Genomic DNA, 17,475 nt, shown 5'->3' on the forward strand with positions numbered 1-17,475 from the left:
AAATATTTGTGACTTACTTGTGATGAATTTCTACTGCTAAATTCCTTCTGTCGTGCATATTTGCGATACTGTGCCTTTTCATGAGCAGCAAAAACATTCCTAGAGTTTCTAGTTGTGTTTTTATCTCTAATCCGCATCATTTTAGAAGCATCTTCAGTGGTGGTGGTAGTAATGAAAGGCAGGTCCTGCTTGACAAACCTGGTCTCCTTCTACGACAAGGTGACCCGCTTAGTGGATGAGGGAAAGGCTGTGGACGTTGTTTACCTGGACTTCAGTAAAGCCTTCGGCACAGTTTCCCACAGCATTCTCCTGGAGAAACTGGCTGCTCGTGGCTTGGATGGGTGTACTCTTCGTGGGGTAAAAAACTGGCTGGACGGCTGTGCCCAGAGAGTGGTGGTGAACGGAGCTAAATCCAGTTGGCGGCTGGTCACAAGTGGTGCTCCCCAGGGCTCGGTACTGGGGCCGGTTCTCTTTTAATATCTTTATCAATGACCTGGACGAGGGGATCAAGTGTACCCTCAGTAAGTTTGCAGACAACGCTAAGTTAGGCAGGAGTGTTGATCTGCTTGAGAGTAGGAAGGCTCTACAGAGATATCCGGACAGGTTGGATCAGTGGGCTGAGGCCAATGGTATGCAGTTCAACAAGGCCAAGTGCAGGGTGCTGCACTTGGGTCACAACAACCCCATGCAGCTCTACAGGCTTGGGGAGGAATGGCTGGAAAGCTGCCTGGCAGAGAAGGACCTGGGGGTGTTGGTCAGCAGCCGGCTGAACGTGAGCCAGCAGTGTGCCCAGGTGGCCAAAAAGGTGAATGGCATCCTAACATGTATCAGGAATAGTGTGGTGCGCAGGAATAGGGAAGTGATCATTCCCCTGTACTTGGCACTGCTGAGACCCCACCTCGAATACTGTATTCAGTTTTGGGCCCCTCACTACAAGAAAGGCATTAAGGTGCTGGACCGTGTCCAGAGAAGGGCAACAAAGCTGATGAGGAGTCTGGAGAACAAGTCTTACAAGGAATGACTGAGGGAACTGGGGTTGTTTAGCCTGGAGAAAAGGAGGCTGAGGGGAGACCTTGTCACTCTCTACAGCTACCTGAAAGGAGGTTGTAGTGAGGTGGGGGCTGACCTCTTCTCGCTTGTAACAAGCGATAGAACAAGAGGAAATGGCCTCAAGTTACGCCAGGGGAGGTTTAGGATGGATATTAGGAAAAAATTCTTCACAGAAAGGTTTGTCAAGCATTGAAACAGGCTGCCCAGACATGGTTTAGTGATGGTTTTGGCAGTGTTAGGTTGATGGCGGGAGTTGATGACCTTCAAGGTCCCTTCCAACCTAGCCAATTCTATGATTCTGGTAATAATGAAAATAATAGTAATAATACAACAAATTAGTTTCATAACCTTATACATTTAAGGACATATTTGTATTTGTGTCTTTTTTTTTTTTTTTTTTTTTTTGCCAGCTTTGGGTAGATCTGCTGAACTACTGGGGTTGGACTCCACACAGCTAACTGAAGCGTTGACACAAAGGTCAATGATACTCAGGGGAGAAGAAATCCTAACACCTCTTAGTATACAACAGGTAAAGGCATTCCAGTTTTGACATGGTTTTAGGATCAGTTAAATATATGGCTCAGTCTTCAAGTCCAGGGAAGTCATTGGTCACTCAGGAACAGAAGCGTAGCTCATGCATCAAAGTTGCTGTAAAAAAATACTACATCGGGTTTTTGGGAAGGGTACAATTGGACTTTTAGAAATTCTATACGTCCCATCCTATCACTCTGGCCAGGGCTTGTAGCTTGGTTCTTGTTATTCTTATTAAGCCCGATTGCTTACCATCTTTTTCAAATTCTAATCACGTAGGCTGATGTTTTTCATTATGGATGTTTGTATCAGGTGGGCATTTTTGGAAATTTTCAGCAGAAATAATTTTATTATTTACAAGAAGGGGATTAGAAATAGGTATACTTAACATGCTTACCTCTCTACCCTTCTCTTTTCTTCCTCCACACCTTAAGTGTATAATTTCCTAATTTTTGAATGCTTTAGCCTTGAAATGTAGTTTTAAAGCCACAGAGGGGTACAGCTGTCATAACCTACACTGTTAAAGCCTAAGTTGTGATGCTCTGTAACTGTTAAAACAATTGCTGTCAAGGTACCGAGGAATACAAGCCTGCTTGCATTATACGTTGTTTTATGCTGGGCAAAGGACACTGGCCAGCAAAGTCTGGTAAGTTCTCAGTTACAGGGGTGATTGATGCGTTGTGTATTCCTTCTTTAATGCAGGCAATAGACAGCAGAGATTCTATGGCTATGGCACTTTATTCTCAGTGTTTCGCTTGGGTCATTAAGAAAATCAACAGCCGAATCAGGAGCAAGGAAGACTTCAAGTCCATTGGAATTTTGGACATATTTGGATTTGAAAACTTTGAGGTAGGTTTCAAAAGTTTGTTCAAATGGATTGTCTGATATTTATCCTTCATTGTTCTACATATCTTTGTCATCTTCACTGGAACTTGATTGTTAAACATGTTATGACTTAAACCAGTTCCTTGTTTGCATAACAAAATACTTGGAGTGCATTATTTTTTGAAAATTTCTTGTCTCTTTAGGTAAACCGTTTTGAGCAGTTCAATATTAACTATGCAAATGAAAAGCTTCAGGAGTATTTCAACAAGCACATCTTTTCCTTGGAGCAACTGGAATACAGCAGGTAATAGATACCGGTGAAATTTGAAAGAATTTTGAAAATACCTGCGTTCACTTGGAATCTTGGTTCCCAGCTACCTTAGCTTCCTTTGAAAGTCAGTCTGGAGCTGTGCATTTTCTAAAAGCAAGCTGAATTTGCTGTAATTTGCAAGATAAATACATCTGCTCCTCCTATTTCTATATTTAAAATAATTTCATCGTAGTTGTCAATAAAAAGGCCCTCCTTATTTTCCTTAGGGAAGGACTAATTTGGGAGGATATTGACTGGACAGACAATGGAGAGTGCTTGGATCTTATTGAAAAGGTAATAAAGAATTTGATACCAGTACCTATTTCTAGTTTTTGTTTTGAGGTAATATGTCTTTACAACACTTGCCAACACAAAGAACAAGTGAAAAGACTGGTGAATCTGGCATTTTTAAATAGCGAACTTTTAATCAGGTCATTTTCATGCGTGGATATGTTACAGATTACATTGTAAGCTCAATATAAGTATCTCTCCTTGTAGGAACTTTTAACCGTGTATGATGATATACAAATGCAATATTTGGAGATGATTAAAAAGAATAGAAAGAGGGGGCAGAAAGAATGACGGTGTCTTGCTCCCGTAATGGCTTTTCATGGGATATGGGTAATCTTCATTTGTTACCTGCCAATTTTGGCTTCAGTTGTTCTGATTGTACTAAAGTACTTGATTGTACTGTTGTGTTCTGATTTGTACTCAAGGAACACGTGAAAGAGCATGAAGTTTCTGCCGAGTTATTGGTAGGAGCATTAGGGGCGAGGGGCAGATGAGCTCTGAGCTCACTGCACGGAAATTACAGCTCCGGCTGGATGACAAAGCCAAAGTGATATGTATCATTTCATCCATGTTCACTTCTGCCCGCAGTACAAGCAGGCTGCGTGTGATTAGATGACCGCAGAAGCGGACGGCAGCGGGCAGGAGATCCAGCTGCCAGGACGTGACTGCAGTCAGGACGGTGTGGCTTGTCAGGAGCTGCTCTGGGCCTATGGGAAGTGGCTTATTAAAATGTGCACCTGGAGAACCGTGTTTTTCTGAGAGGCTGTATCAGCCTGAAGCTCGCTGGACACGTTAATTAACTGCAGGGTAGCTTGCTTTGTTTACCACCTCCTCTGTTATGAGAAGTAGGGAACTTCAAAGGAAATTACACAGAGGCACATGCAAAGCAAAGGGAGGTTGTGTTTCACGCAACTGCATCTTTTGCTGTGCCCCTGGGCACTGTGGGTGCTAAAAGTTTGCATTGGTTCATCAACTAAGTAGATAATTTTATGGAAGAAAAATGTTTACACAAACTCCTCAAATTTAAGGGACTCCTGATCATTAGAGATCCTGGAGGCTGGGGATGTATTCTGCGGCAATGTCACTGCATGCATTTAAAAACTGCCTAAATCAGGAGGACTCTTGCTTCTTCCAGTGTCTTCTTTTTCTTTATTTTGCCCATGTATCATACGCTGTATGTCTCAAAGGAAGTGTTGCCAGAAAAATAGGATTGCAGTCCTCTGAGAGAATGGGGTTTTAGTCGTGTACGGGTGGTTTTGCGCCTCTCTGCACACAGCTTCAAGGTCTTTGTGATTTTTTTTTTTTTTTTTTTTTTTTTTTTTTTTTTTTTCCAAACTGGGAGCAATGTCTGTGTCCATCTGTGCACTAATTCATCTTTTGCCTCTTCTTGCTGTTCTAGAAACTGGGGCTGCTGGCACTCATCAATGAAGAGAGCCATTTTCCTCAAGCTACTGACTCCACCTTGCTGGAGAAGTTGAATATCCAGCATGCTGTATGTGATGCTTTGCTCACGTTTTCTGTGCAAATTATGGGGGTCTCTTTGCTTTTGTGGAAATTCATGGTTCAAATGTATGGGTGCACAGTTGTAGAGACTGTTTTGGACGTGATCCTACTTCTATGGCAATCCATATAATTTGCTGTCAAGACTGAGTTGGTGACCTGAAAGAACGTATCCTTGTTACTGTCCAGTTAAAGGTCTCCATATTGGTGAATAAGCCAAATTCTGCTCTTAGTTAGAGCTCTGAAAGCCTGCAGTAATTCAGGTTACTTAGATCTTCAATTTTCCTTGATTTAATGAAGTATTCACCTTGATGCCATTTACCGAAAGGTTGCCGTTTCCTCTGTCCAGATTAGTTTTACCTTCATTTGTGATCCTAGCATTATTTTCAAGAATTTCTGGGAGACAACCGTATTCACCAATCTGCCAGTTTAAGACAGAGCCTTCTTTTTCAAAGTGCCTTTAATAGATGGTTCTGCCAGATGGGTTCAGGTTTAGTATAATGCCTTTTTAGATACTATAAATCTGTTAGTACTGCATTTAAGCAGCCCAGACTAACGAATCCTATTATCATTATAAGTTGGTTGTTTGCTTTTGGAGCACTAATCTTCTGGGGAGTTCAGTGGAAGACAATGGTTTGTTTAGGTCTGGGTTGAGAAGATAATGTGACCCTTTGTATCGTTCCACTCCCTGACTGCTCCCCCCGCCAAACATTTTTCTCTTTTCTTTCCCCTCCAATTAGAACAATCCTTTTTATGTAAAACCAAGAGTTGCCGTTCACAACTTTGGAGTGAAGCACTATGCTGGGGAGGTAATTTTCTTTTCTTTCTTTGCTGAAATTATGCCAAACGGAGTTTTCATTAGCTTAATTTTAGCCTGAGGCTGCTCAAAATTAACTAAAGCACTCTGTTCCCTCAGCGCTTTTTACAGTACGGCTCTTGTGAGAGGTGCCTGACTACTTGGCTTCTTGTTTGAATGAGCTCTGTTTCCTGCTAGGTCCAGTATGATGTCAGGGGGATCTTGGAGAAGAACAGAGATACTTTCAGAGACGATCTCCTGAACTTGTTACGTGAAAGCAGGTACGTTTCTGCGATTTTTTGTTCAGGACGTTATGTTAAGGGGTCTCGTATCACCTAATTCGGACAGACCTTGACAGAGTTGCAATGAGGACAGAAGAAATATCAGAGGTGCCTGCAAGCAGATCTGACTGTCATTGGTTCTCACAAAGTCGGCGTTTCCCACGTTGTACAGTACTTCAGCCCTGCTCGGTCCAGGGGGTTCCTAGAGAGCTCACTTGCTGCTCAGCAGTGAGTAAGGATGCTGAAAGCTAGTGACGGTTTTTAACTGTTTCAGGGTGCCTCATAGGCAGCGTGCATGCATGGGGTGTTTGGTTGGGGTTTTTTTTTTTGCTTCATGAACAGCCTGATTTGCTTGTATTTCTGTCATTTGCTAATTTGGCTGAAAGCTTAAGGTCTGGGACCTACCGCACTGCAAATTGCCACATAGTAATTGCTTCAAAGGGAGATTTTCTGTAAAGATTGATGTTACTGAAAGTCTGAGCTTGGATGTCTTTGGTACAAGGTCTCAGGATCCTTATAGTGATACCCTGCGAGCCGGGGCGGTACCACGTCCTGTTTTTTAGGGGTATGGTTGACGGTCCAGGATGCCCAGAGGAGGAGGGAGCTGAGCCTGGGTGTTGCTGTCTCAGCTGCTGCCCTCACCTGTCCCATCCAGTCCCCCTGCCTTGCTGCGGGAGTTGCTTGTTTGTAAATCCCTTAAGCCTTTCTGTGCAGGGGAAACCGCTAATAAGCGTTTCCCTCTTTGTGTTGCTTGTTCTGGTTTCGTGACGTATCTGACATAGCACGTGTCAATTGAAGTGTGTAGGTGAAAGTAATAAATGAGTTAAAGCTGCTGGCCCCGGTTTTGCTCTTGCACCGACATCTGTCTGGAGCTCAAGTTAAAAAGTCTGTGTTTCTGTGGAGGTGGTAAGGGGAGGATACCTGACTGATAGGGTGGAAAACAGCATATGCAGCTGGTATCTCATGGTGAGGCTCATGTGGGTGGTTATTTTGTGTTATGGCCCCAAACAAGCTGGAAGTCTTGGTTTTCAGTCTGTGTTCAGGTAGAGTTCCCATTACAGTCAGCTGGAGTTTTGGTTGAGTGAGTGGAGTAAAGTGCAGTAAGGACACTGGGACTTTACTTCCCTAATTATGTGTTAGGAGTAGAGCAGAAAGAACCTCCTTGTTTTGTTTTGCTTTGTTAGAGTTTGGGGTTTGTTTTTTTTTCCTCCTCCACATAAGTTCTGCAAAGGCAAAATCTTGTTTATTAAAGATTGTGGAGAAAATCAATAAGCATTTTTTGGATGGACGAGCTGCTTTCTAAGGGACAGTGCTTTCTTTGCATTCTGTAGTGGTAAACCCCATAGTCTGTTAAGATATACTTTAGAGATACTCTTCTTCTTTCCCGTTTCAGTCTTGATTTCATCTACGATCTATTTGAACACGTTTCAAATCGCAGCAATCAAGACACTCTTAAATGTGGAAGCAAGCACCGAAAACCCACTGTCAGTCTCCAGTTCAAGGTTGGTTAATGTGTTGTCTCTGCTCTGCAGCTAATCAGTGGTAGATGAACCCTGTTCAGTAACAAACAGTTGCAGATTAAAACAGGCGAAACTTCAGCATCAAAACATTGCTGTCTCTTCTGTGAAACTGCACTTACTAATCACCTGGTCAGCCATACTGGTTTAGCTTCAAGCAGACACTAACTTTCACATCACACCATCCGCACAAAACTTCTGTTGCTTTCCACTTGCTTATTTGTCCTTATTTTAAAGCTCATCTGTGAAGTTTGTCTCTCTCGTCCTGGTTTTTCTTTCTAATCTAAAACCAACCACAAAATCACACAGAGCCTTACAGCAGTGCCTATATGCTAAGAAAAATAAGTACTGAATAAATACCTCATTAAGGTGTTGCCTTGATTTTTAACTTTAAGTTTGGAAAGCATTTTTATTAAATACCTTTTTATGAGGCTTTATAGCCCTCCCATCAAAAACAGCATCAAATTGAAATCTAGCATAAAGTCTATCTGCAAATTATTTAAAAGAGAAAGATTGGCACAAAACCTTTTCTAAATTGCATGAGTACAAGTCTGGATTAGTTGTCTTTCATTTTGTTTGAATTAATATACATTTGCACTGTTCGTTCACTATTTTTTTTTAAAAAAGGGAGCAGACTCAGACCCCTCAAGGGCAGATTTTATCCTGATAGACCATTGCTAAATGTTGGACAGAACAGCAAGGAGCGTATGCTGGGGCACACACAGTGTCTTTTATTAAAAAATACTAATGTTATATTGTTTGAACGGCTTGCTTTGTGCTACCACCGCTCGTCTCAGACAGTACCCGCTTCTTGTGGTGTGGTGGTGTCATTGCTAGCTCTCCTAGATGGCAGAAGGTACTTTTTCCACTTAGTCATTTGTACCTGTGCAGAGTAGACCTTTAAGATGTTACTGTATAAAAATTGACTGTGTTTTTGCACCCGCTTTTCAAGGTAGAACACAATGTAGAGTTCCTCCTTGTCTCCATCAGGGCCCCCGGACAGCATAAAGCGTGATAAAACATGAAATCAAAACATTGTTGCCTCTTATCTAAAGCTGCAGTAACTGAGCATTAACCAGCTGGGATGCTTTACAAGAGGTTGACCTTCACATCATGCTGTCCCCGAAGACTTAGGCTGGGTGGTTTTGCCATGTTTTAAAGCCTGCCGGGGATTAGTCCGTCTCGTTTCAACTGCAGATAAGAACTTTGCCTTCGCAGTTTTATTCTCTTGATAGGTTAGTTAACTCTGCTTTTCATTTGACAGCCTGCCTAATGCGGGCCTGGAGGTGCACGCAGAATAGCTGAGGTTAGATACCATCTGCTTCAGCCTATTGCTTAAAGCGGGGCGAACTTCTGGTTGGCTCGTCACCTAGCAGTGACTTAGAGGCGTGCAGCATTGTGCAGAATCTGGCGGTCTGTACCACAGATGAATGTGAAAAGAGGTTAAATCATTTTTGTTTAGGCTGACCAACTTTTCCAACCTCTGTAAGCGGTAGCCTGTGTTGAGAGAATCGGCTTGGTGGTCCATAGATGTTGTCATGTTCACGCAGTTTTAATACAGACGAAGCCTTTACTTTTTGAAGCTGTAAATATTTGTCTTTACACAAAAATATTTGTCTTTGTATCTTCTGGCTGTTTAATGTTTCCTGCCCTCGATTCCTGGTCCATAGGCTGGCAAAGGCACACGAACCACGAACTGTCACTTATGTTCCCAGTCACTTCACCATCTTCTCCCTTTGCTCTGTACCTACTCCTGTGCACAACCACAGCTCTGCCTGTTGTCTTCATCACTTTGTGTTTAATCATCAAGAAAGCCCTTGGTTTGCAGACTACAGCAAGAATTTGTTGTAACAAACTGCCATTGGCAGTTTCACTCCAACACATATGGTAGGGCACACAGTGTTGCTCCTTTAAAAAGTGAATTTTCTGTCTCCTTGGCAGCCTTTTCTGTATTCTCTCCGCTGCCTGGCACGTAGTGCCACCTTTGAGGGGTGAAGCACTATCACTGCTAGCTTTCTGGGCTTTTCAGAGCTTGTGCTCCCCTCCTGTACAGTCATTTGTAGCTCTGCAAAGTAAATGCAGGGCTTAATTTTAAAATGGTTTATGATACTTAATCATACAGAATGAGGCAAGTTGGAATAAGATATGGAATGACGGCTCAGGCAGGAAAGGGGTGGATGTGCAATTAAAGTAATAATCATAAAAGGACTGAGGGATTTTTGTGATTTTTATCTCCAGGCTGAGGTTCAGGCAACTGATAGTCTAATGTGTATTGGGTCATTCAGAGTTCTAAAACTAGGAACAAAAAACATGTCGTCTTCGATGTTTTTTTTTTTTTTTTTAGCTGAACCTTATAATCTTTTTATTGTTAAATGCAGTTAGCTATCACATGAAATAACTGTGAAACTGTCTGCTTTAATATTGTTAGCATTGCGTTTCAGTAAGATGAGTTTTCTTTACCACTGTATCCTTCACTCAGTTTTTGTCAATTTGAGGAAGTGGGCATTTTAAAATCTAGTATTGCTAAAACAGTGTCTACTGTGTTGTAAAGTAACTTTTTTCAGAAATTTTAAATATCTTTTCTACCCTCTTGTTGACTTACGTTTATTATCGGAGTGTCCTTTTAGCCGGAAAGGCTGAGACCACACAGGAGAGAGGAGCTCCCTGTGCACAAAATGCTGCAGCTGGCAGGGAAAATGGAAAATGAGCGGGTACGAGGTGGTCGAAATGAAAAGCGGAAATCTGGTTTTGTGGGTATTTCAGTTTTATGTGAGACCCCTTCTCCTTCCTTTTGACTTTGTCAAGTTTAGGAGTTTGGGAATGTGGATCCGAAGTTTTATGCACTCGTGCAAAAGATCCCTGAAACAGCAACTTTCCAATTTGGTGTTTCCTAAAGAACAGTTTTCTTTATCAATCTGTGTTACCTTGTTCACAGTAAAACAGTGATGACAGTTTTGATCAGAAGGGCCGGTGGAAGAAAAGAACGTGCGTGCATTGATTCTGTATGTTCACAAGCCAAGAGCTTACGTGGTACAGTAATTTCTGGTGTGTACCACTAGGTGTTGCAGTTAGATATTGTCTGCAATGGGAAGCTGCAAGAGCTTTTGCCAGGGTATGTTGCTTGTACAAAAACTCGGCTTGTGAAGTCCTGTTCTCTTTCTACCTGTGTTTTTAGGAATCGCTTCATTCTTTAATGGCGACGCTGAGTTCTTCAAATCCTTTCTTTGTTCGGTGCATCAAGCCCAACGTGCAGAAGGTAAGATTTAAAGTCGTGCCTGTCTGTTCTACGCCTTTCAGGCCTGATCTTTTGATGGCTGTCTGGTTATTTACCACTGCGTGTAGCGGAGGGTAGCGTTCTTCCCTGGGTGTGTAAAAGGCTTTGCGAGGTGAAGGCACTGGGAAAGACTTTTGAGGTTTTTTTGCACATGGGCCATGTCTTTGGGCACTTTTTTAATACTCATTGCTCACAACTCTGATAAATGACTGGCTCTAAGGACAGTTATAAACGGAAGGTAGAAGGCTCCGCTGCATGTTTGACAACTCTGTGAGAGCCTTTTTAGGAAGAAAATGTCAAATCTGCAAAGTTTGCTGTAAATCACTAGAGGCAGTGAATGGTGGTGCATACAGCAAAACTGGTGTGAATGACTGACTGTCATCAGACTCTTAATCTTTCAATTTTTGTACAATTCTAGGTGTCTTCATGATGGCTGTTGTGTTCTGTTACAGAATTATGTTTTTAAAACAGACTTGGAAACTAAGGTTTACTGTATCAATTTGTCTTTTGAGTCACAGATATGAAAGGCAATGTCAAGACTTACTTAGATATGTGGGAGGGCTCTCTGGCAATGTAGCAGTAATGGTATAGTAATTGCTGAAGTGAGTATTGTTACCCTGGTCCTGATACTGTCACGTTTGACGCATCTGGTTTTGGCTTTATAGATGGTTATTCGGGTATGGTCTGCTTATGTGAAAAATGCAGTGGGCAGAGACGCTAACAAATCTGGTTTATGGTTTTCACATGGCAACTTAGAAATAGGTGACTTTGCTGTAAGTCCAGTTTTAGATGTTACATTTTTCTGGGATGTCTGGTTAATCAGGACACCAACGCATCAAACCTGGCAGATTTCATTGCCGGTTTTTGTGTTATCTGTACAGTACATTCTCCACTTTACACGTTTTCAGTCGCTAACTGTTAACTCTGCTTTTGCACTGTTCCTCGTGGTGTGTCGAGTCGCGTGCGGGCTGTGGGCACTTTAGCAAGAGGGAGCAGCCTGGAAGCGGATATAAGACCTGCTTTCTGCAGCCTGAAGTGTGTGGTGCCCTGAGGTGCGTAGCCACCAGGTAGCCAAACCCATGCAGATGACACTGCCTTGGCCAGCAGCCGGGGTCTGTGGGCCTCGGTGCGTAGCAAAGCCCCTGATCTCTGAGGGAGGGCAGTTTTGAAAAGCTTGGTTTCTTCCCCGCTTCTGGTTCTGCCTGGAAGCCCCATGACCCTTACAAAGCCCAGCTGCTGCCACTGGAGTATAAGAAGGATTTCCAGAACTCACACGGTTGCCTTATTTGTCCTTTTGCGTCCGAGTAAAGCTCATCTCCGCAGTACCGAAGTCACCAGGATTTGCCATGGTTGATGCAAGAACCAGCCACTTGTTGCATTTCCACAGTGAGGAAAACACTTGAGTTCCCACTCCCCCGTTCCTTGTTGTTCTACCAGTCTTTTCCCACTAGAACACTCCATCCCTGACAAATTTGGCATGTGCTACTGTATCTGCGCATATATTTTACTATCATTAAAACAAAGTTCTCACAGGATTGGCAGCTGTGCAAGCAGAAGGAGCTTGAGACAGCCTCAGTCTCAGGAAACCACATCTAAATGCAGGAGTGCGTGCAGGAACAGATTGGGAAATTCCTGTAGACAATCCCTTTCAAAGTGCCTATAAAACGTCACTGAAATCTTACACAAAAATGTTTGTGCTTGTTTTCCGTTTGCTTTAATTCGATTGCAAATTTGCCTTGTTTCAATGGTTTACCAAATAAGAAATCCTATTTGAAGAACAAGAGTAGAGAAAAGGGTCACACAGTTTACCTTTTGTAGCTGATTCAGTAGAAGACTTGATGGAAAATGAGAAGGAAAGCCATATGTAATACCTGTCAGTGGCATTCTTCACTCAGGGAGGTGTTCTCAAAATGCATTTTTGGGAGTCACTGTTTTAAGTTTTGTCCACTCTGCACTGCTTTCTCTTCCCCTGTCCACGTCTCACAGGGACTCTTAGTGCCAACCTTGTGACGTTGGTGTTGCTCCTTCTGCAACAGCGCAGGAACAGAAGCGGGCGCATGAACGGCGTTTGGCTCCTCTGTAGCTCAGCTGGGTCCCGTGGATGCACGTCACGTTAAATGTTTCATAGTTTGGCCTGTCATACCACTTGTTGCTTCGTTTCGGTTAGGCAGAGGGAAATAAGGTGAGTCAGTTTGCAGAGCTCTGAAGCAGCACGGCTCAGGGACACGTTAGCTGTGCGGGGACTACCAGGGATTGCCGCATACCTGGCTCATGGTGCAGGGCTGGTTAGAAACATAACTGCTTGAAACATTCAGATGAGCCGCTGAAATGGAGAGGCTGGGACTGAAAGAAAGTAAAAAATCTTCCCTGAGTGTTTTCCTCTGTGTTTTCCATTCCTAGTTTTGCTTTGCAGTGATGGTGACATGGAATGATAAAATGTCACATTTGAACAGTGCTTGCCAAATAACAAACGATGTAAAAAAAAGGGGTGTTTTAATTGCTTTTTTGAAATACGCAGCATTAAAGGAGAGCTGGACCAGAGAGACTCAGCAAGTTGTGTTATTGGGAGCAAAGCTTCTCCAGCCACCCTGGGTTGGGTACGGATAGGTGACACACATATCGGCAAGCATCCTCTGTAACTCTGGAGGGGGGGAGCTGGTGGTGCTCGAGAGCTGTTTACTCTGGAAGCATGTTTGAATTCTGTAGGTGAATGAGGTTGAGCAGATGGAAGACAAAATTCAAGCCTTTGTAAAGCAGAACGCGCAGCAGACAGTACTTCCTCTGCTGTTCTGCACATGTTGGATAAGAGGTGTGGTAATTTACAGTAATTATTTGATTTTTTTTTCTAATTGATCAAAAGTTTAATTTTTAAATATGTTACAGTGGCAAGCAAAAACAATTCAGCATATGCAGTAAACCACGGAACATTTGCATGTCAAAGCAGGATCCGCGCTCATTAGAGCAATTTCCTAAAGGGAGCGCACAGAGTACGTGACCTTTTGTCACAAGACATTTCGGCAAGCGGGCCTCAGACAGAAGAACAGAGGACCCATTAATCTTCGGGAGACCCCCAAACAATCACTGTATCTGTTTTCACAATTTCCAGTCTGTTCTGAGCTAGCCATAATGTGGAAACTTTTCCACCTGGTATGCTTAATGAGTATTTTCTGCTAATGAAGGGTCTTTCTCCTCAGCTCCCCTTATCTTCAATGCAGCTTGCAGAACTATGGATCATATCATCCTTTTGAACTTTGGCACGTCTTTCTCTGTGTCTTGGTCTCATGTTTCTTTTCATGCCTCCTGTTCTATTCAGTAATGATTCCTCCCTGCAACCTTGCCTTTTCTGGTCTCCATCTATCCTTTTTTATGCACTTAAATTAAAAAAAAATAAAATACAAACAACAACAACAAAAAAACCCCAACAAAACAAAAAAGACTGTCTTTTTGAAACAAACTACAACCATTCCTACAGCGATCAGCTAAATGCTTTTTCCAGCTTGCTGCTATTAATAAAGTTGCTAAGCCTTGGTGCCACTCAGGAGGCAGTTCAGGGTAAATTTAAGATCTGAACTTCCTATGCAAGCTGTTTCAGAGGCAAAAATTTTCCTGTTAGCCAGAAGGAGCCAGCCTCAGGCAGGTTCGCTCAAGTGCCTTCTCGAGTTCCCTCCTCCATTTAGGATTTCTCTTCAGAAAATACATTGGCATAATCATAGCAAGTGGCATAATGTTGGTATAATCATTGCGAGTGGGCCTCACCTCCAGCATCTGCATAGCCTCATCTATACTGGTGTCTTAAAACCTCAGTTACTACAGCTTACTTCTGTAATTCCCTTTCTTGAGACTTCAACAGGTTTGGACGCGGCTTTTCTGTCATGCACGGAGATAATGCATCCACTTGTCTTTGGTTACAGGTCTAAGTCCAGTTTGGTCCTGATAGGCAAAATCCTGGCTTCATTAGAGTTGGCATGAAATATCTGGGGTAGACAAGAATTTAACTTTTTTTTTTATTTATTTAAGGAAACCCGTTTTGGTGAGTGCCATCTGAACAGGATCGCAGGGTCGCCACTCGTCTGCCTGTCTACTCCTTCGTTGTCTGTCTCATTCCTCTGTTGCAGGGATGGTCTTGCCACTGGCAAGATAAAAGCCACTTTTTCTGAAGCTTGTGAGCTTTGAAGGGGCAGTTCTGTTTCTCTGCAGGTTTTTTTAATATTAATTTTTTTAATATTAAAATCTAATTAGGTATGGGACAAATGAGACAAAATTAAACCTGTATTGTAAACCTACTGCAGGGTAGGGGTTACAGGGAGCAACAGAAAAAGTGAAACTAGTAATAACTTTGCAATTCAAAGGAAGACTGGTAGAAAAAATGTCTGTAATAAATCCCGTGAGGCTTACTGCTGCTTAGGAGACCTATCATGTTCCGTATTCACTCTGGGAAATTTACTATCAAGGCAATAAGTTTGCTAACACCGCTTCTGGGGACCAGAAGCCATTCAAAGGGATCAAGGTATGGCTATTGGCACCTGCAGTGTACTTTGAGGCACAGGTCATTAGTAGCCGTGAGACGCCCTGGAATAGCAAGCAGGATGTCCCCTAATACGAAATCAGATGCAAACCTATTTTGCTTGGCGTCAGAGTTAGACTTGTGCTCTTAAAATAACTCTGAATCATTACAAAGGTAAGTATAGTGTGATACCAACTTAAACACCAGTTAGAAGTACAGCTCAGGAATGCAGTACAAAGGAGCTGTGAGAGAAGAGCTTGGCCCCATCCGCGAGGATGGTTGTGTGCAGGGTGTGGAGCAGGTACGAGTTCAGTGAACGCAGCGTGTGAACTGGTTGTCAAGCTGGAATTGCGATATTGTCATATTGAGGCTTGACCGTATGGATTACTGAGTTGGCCTTGTAGAGAGAGATTTATATTTTTTTTGCAGAAATACGGATAAGGACAGTGCAAGTCTAATGCCACTGCGCTGAGAACAGCACTGACATAAAACCTTGAAAGATGCAGGGAGGGAGACTCTGAGCTTGAAGAATATTCTACTGTACCTTCAGTACAGGATTGCTAAGCATCTGGATAAAACTTTACTTTTAAAAGTCTTTATTTTAACAAGTTATCCTTAGTAAAGCAGTCCAGCTTCAAACTTCTACACAGGTCCATCCTATTGCAGCTGTGTACCACGCACGTGCTTTGTACACCAACCTCAGTCACCCAGCAGACTCCTTACTGGGGAGTATAGATGCCTTTGTGGGTTTTTAAAGATGCTGAGCCCAGCAGTTAAAAGCTAAAACGTATTAGGCCCTAAATGGAGGCGTCTTTATGGTGTACCCAGTTGCAGAGCCCTGGGGTAGCCCTTCTGCAGCGAACCTGCAATGTTCTCTGGTACTGGGAGCTGTCAGACCACAGGGTAAATTTGACTTGCTATCCATAAGAAAAAGGGAATAGAAAGCCCGATCATCACACTAATAGCTACTCTGTCATACTTGGAAAGTAAAGGGAATAGATTATATGGCCCAGGTACAGCTGCTGGGTGTGTGCGGTGCTGTCTGTAGAAGGTTAAGGCCTAGTAGTATTCATTTACAGCTGTATAAGCAGCGCATGTATGAGAGGTCCTTGTTGCCTGTTTCAAAAGTCTCCCTTTTATCTCACTTGTTCTCAATAAATACTTGTTCTAAGAAGGCTTTCTGGCTGCCAGTTACTGCTGTCATTGCTTCTGGAGGAAGCGGAGCCACAGGCGCTGAGCACAGATGGGGCTTGCTGGGGCAGCCTGGGTCGGGCTCAGGGAGCTGCTGCTCAGGCTCATCCGTTTCCCAAAAACACAGCACGTCAGCCCGATCTCGCAGGTCAACAAGGAGCCGAATAATACAAACTATTTATCCTTAGCCCTTTAACTAGTTCATAAGGCTTTACTGTTCGCACTGAGGAAGGCGCAGTCGTAAGGTGTGGCAGCGCGCCTGGCCAGCGCCGCTTAGTTCAGCCAGCGGGATCTCCTCGCCTCGGGTTTTGCAGAATCGCATAGCTTCAAATCAAGACTTGTGGAGCGTGTCCCAGCTGCGTCATTTTCTGGCACATCACTTTGAGTAATTAGGTCAGGCGCTCGAAGACTCCTGAGGTGTAAAAGCGATGAGGAAAGTGGGTGTGAGGGAGGCGATCGCTCCCGCTCGCAGAGTGATGTTACGTGTGGCTCTGAACCCCTGGCTGAAAGAACGAGACGATTCCTGCCAGGAGTTTTCATGCTGCCCTGGCCAGTGCCTGTCTTCTGTGTCGCCTCCCTAAGATCGCTCCCGTCCCTCCTGCGGTGCAGCCTCTGTCGGTTGTGCTGCCCGGGAGCCACTGGGCTGTCCCTTTGTCCCCATCTCAGAGCGTCGCTGCTGGCTGGGCTGAAGTAGGTCATTCCGCTCTCCAGGCAGTCCTCCAGACAGGCATGTCCTCCTCCTTCATCAAGGTTTGTTGTTTCCTACGCAGGGCTGACTAGGCGTGCCTGTGCTAAGCGTGCTAGGGTTTGTCTTGCAGCGACCACGGTATCAGGAGTTTAAAATTGAGATGTTTAAGGCTGGGGACGGGGAGCTGAGATGGGGCGCTGCCGGGGAGGGAAGCGGGTGCTGGGCTGGAAAGATTGCATCAAACTCCAGGCGGTGCAGGCAAACACATTTTTGCATGTTTTGCAGCACGTACGTGCAAGGTCGCCAAGTCTCCCGGAAAGACCATTTGGTAGGACTCTGTCCAGAAGTGGTGGGAGTAATTTTTGGGTCTCAGATAGTAACCGCGGCAGCGTGCTCTTGTGAGCAGGGTGGGGGGACACATGGGGAGCAAACGCTGCTTCAGGAGGGACGTGGGAGGAGGTGGCCCGAAAAGCAAAGTACCAGAACAATCCTGGGGAAAAAAGAAAATACCTAGGGCTGGGGTATTTTTAAAGTGCAACGCTTGCTGTGTAGTTCGGTGTAATATTTAGAAGCGAGAAGAATTTTGACTGCTGCGGCGATTGATCTGTCAGCAGCAGAGGTTCTTACTGCCTCCAGCTGACTTCAAGCACTGCAATAACTCTGCATTTTGTGCCACCTGATGGATTATTTTTTTTTGGTGTGTTGTATGAATTCCTT

At 43.7% G+C, this 17,475-nt stretch overlaps 1 protein-coding gene across 1 annotated transcript in view; it reads left to right on the forward strand.

Annotated features, from left to right (window-relative positions):
• The window catches only part of MYO10 (myosin X), a gene marked incomplete at its 5' end in the record, with an annotated part of 170,062 nt that overhangs the window by 100,962 nt on the left and 51,625 nt on the right, over nucleotides 1–17,475 (forward strand). The window contains 9 exon segments of the mRNA XM_082479786.1: nucleotides 1,461–1,579; nucleotides 2,284–2,430; nucleotides 2,610–2,710; nucleotides 2,944–3,010; nucleotides 4,407–4,499; nucleotides 5,248–5,316; nucleotides 5,502–5,584; nucleotides 6,978–7,086; nucleotides 10,277–10,357. Of these exon segments, the coding sequence (XP_082335912.1) occupies nucleotides 1,461–1,579; nucleotides 2,284–2,430; nucleotides 2,610–2,710; nucleotides 2,944–3,010; nucleotides 4,407–4,499; nucleotides 5,248–5,316; nucleotides 5,502–5,584; nucleotides 6,978–7,086; nucleotides 10,277–10,357 (869 nt within the window).

The sequence above is a fragment of the Vanellus vanellus genome (assembly GCF_965231255.1).
Source record: "Vanellus vanellus genome assembly, chromosome: 2".
Classification (NCBI taxonomy): domain Eukaryota; kingdom Metazoa; phylum Chordata; class Aves; order Charadriiformes; family Charadriidae; genus Vanellus; species Vanellus vanellus.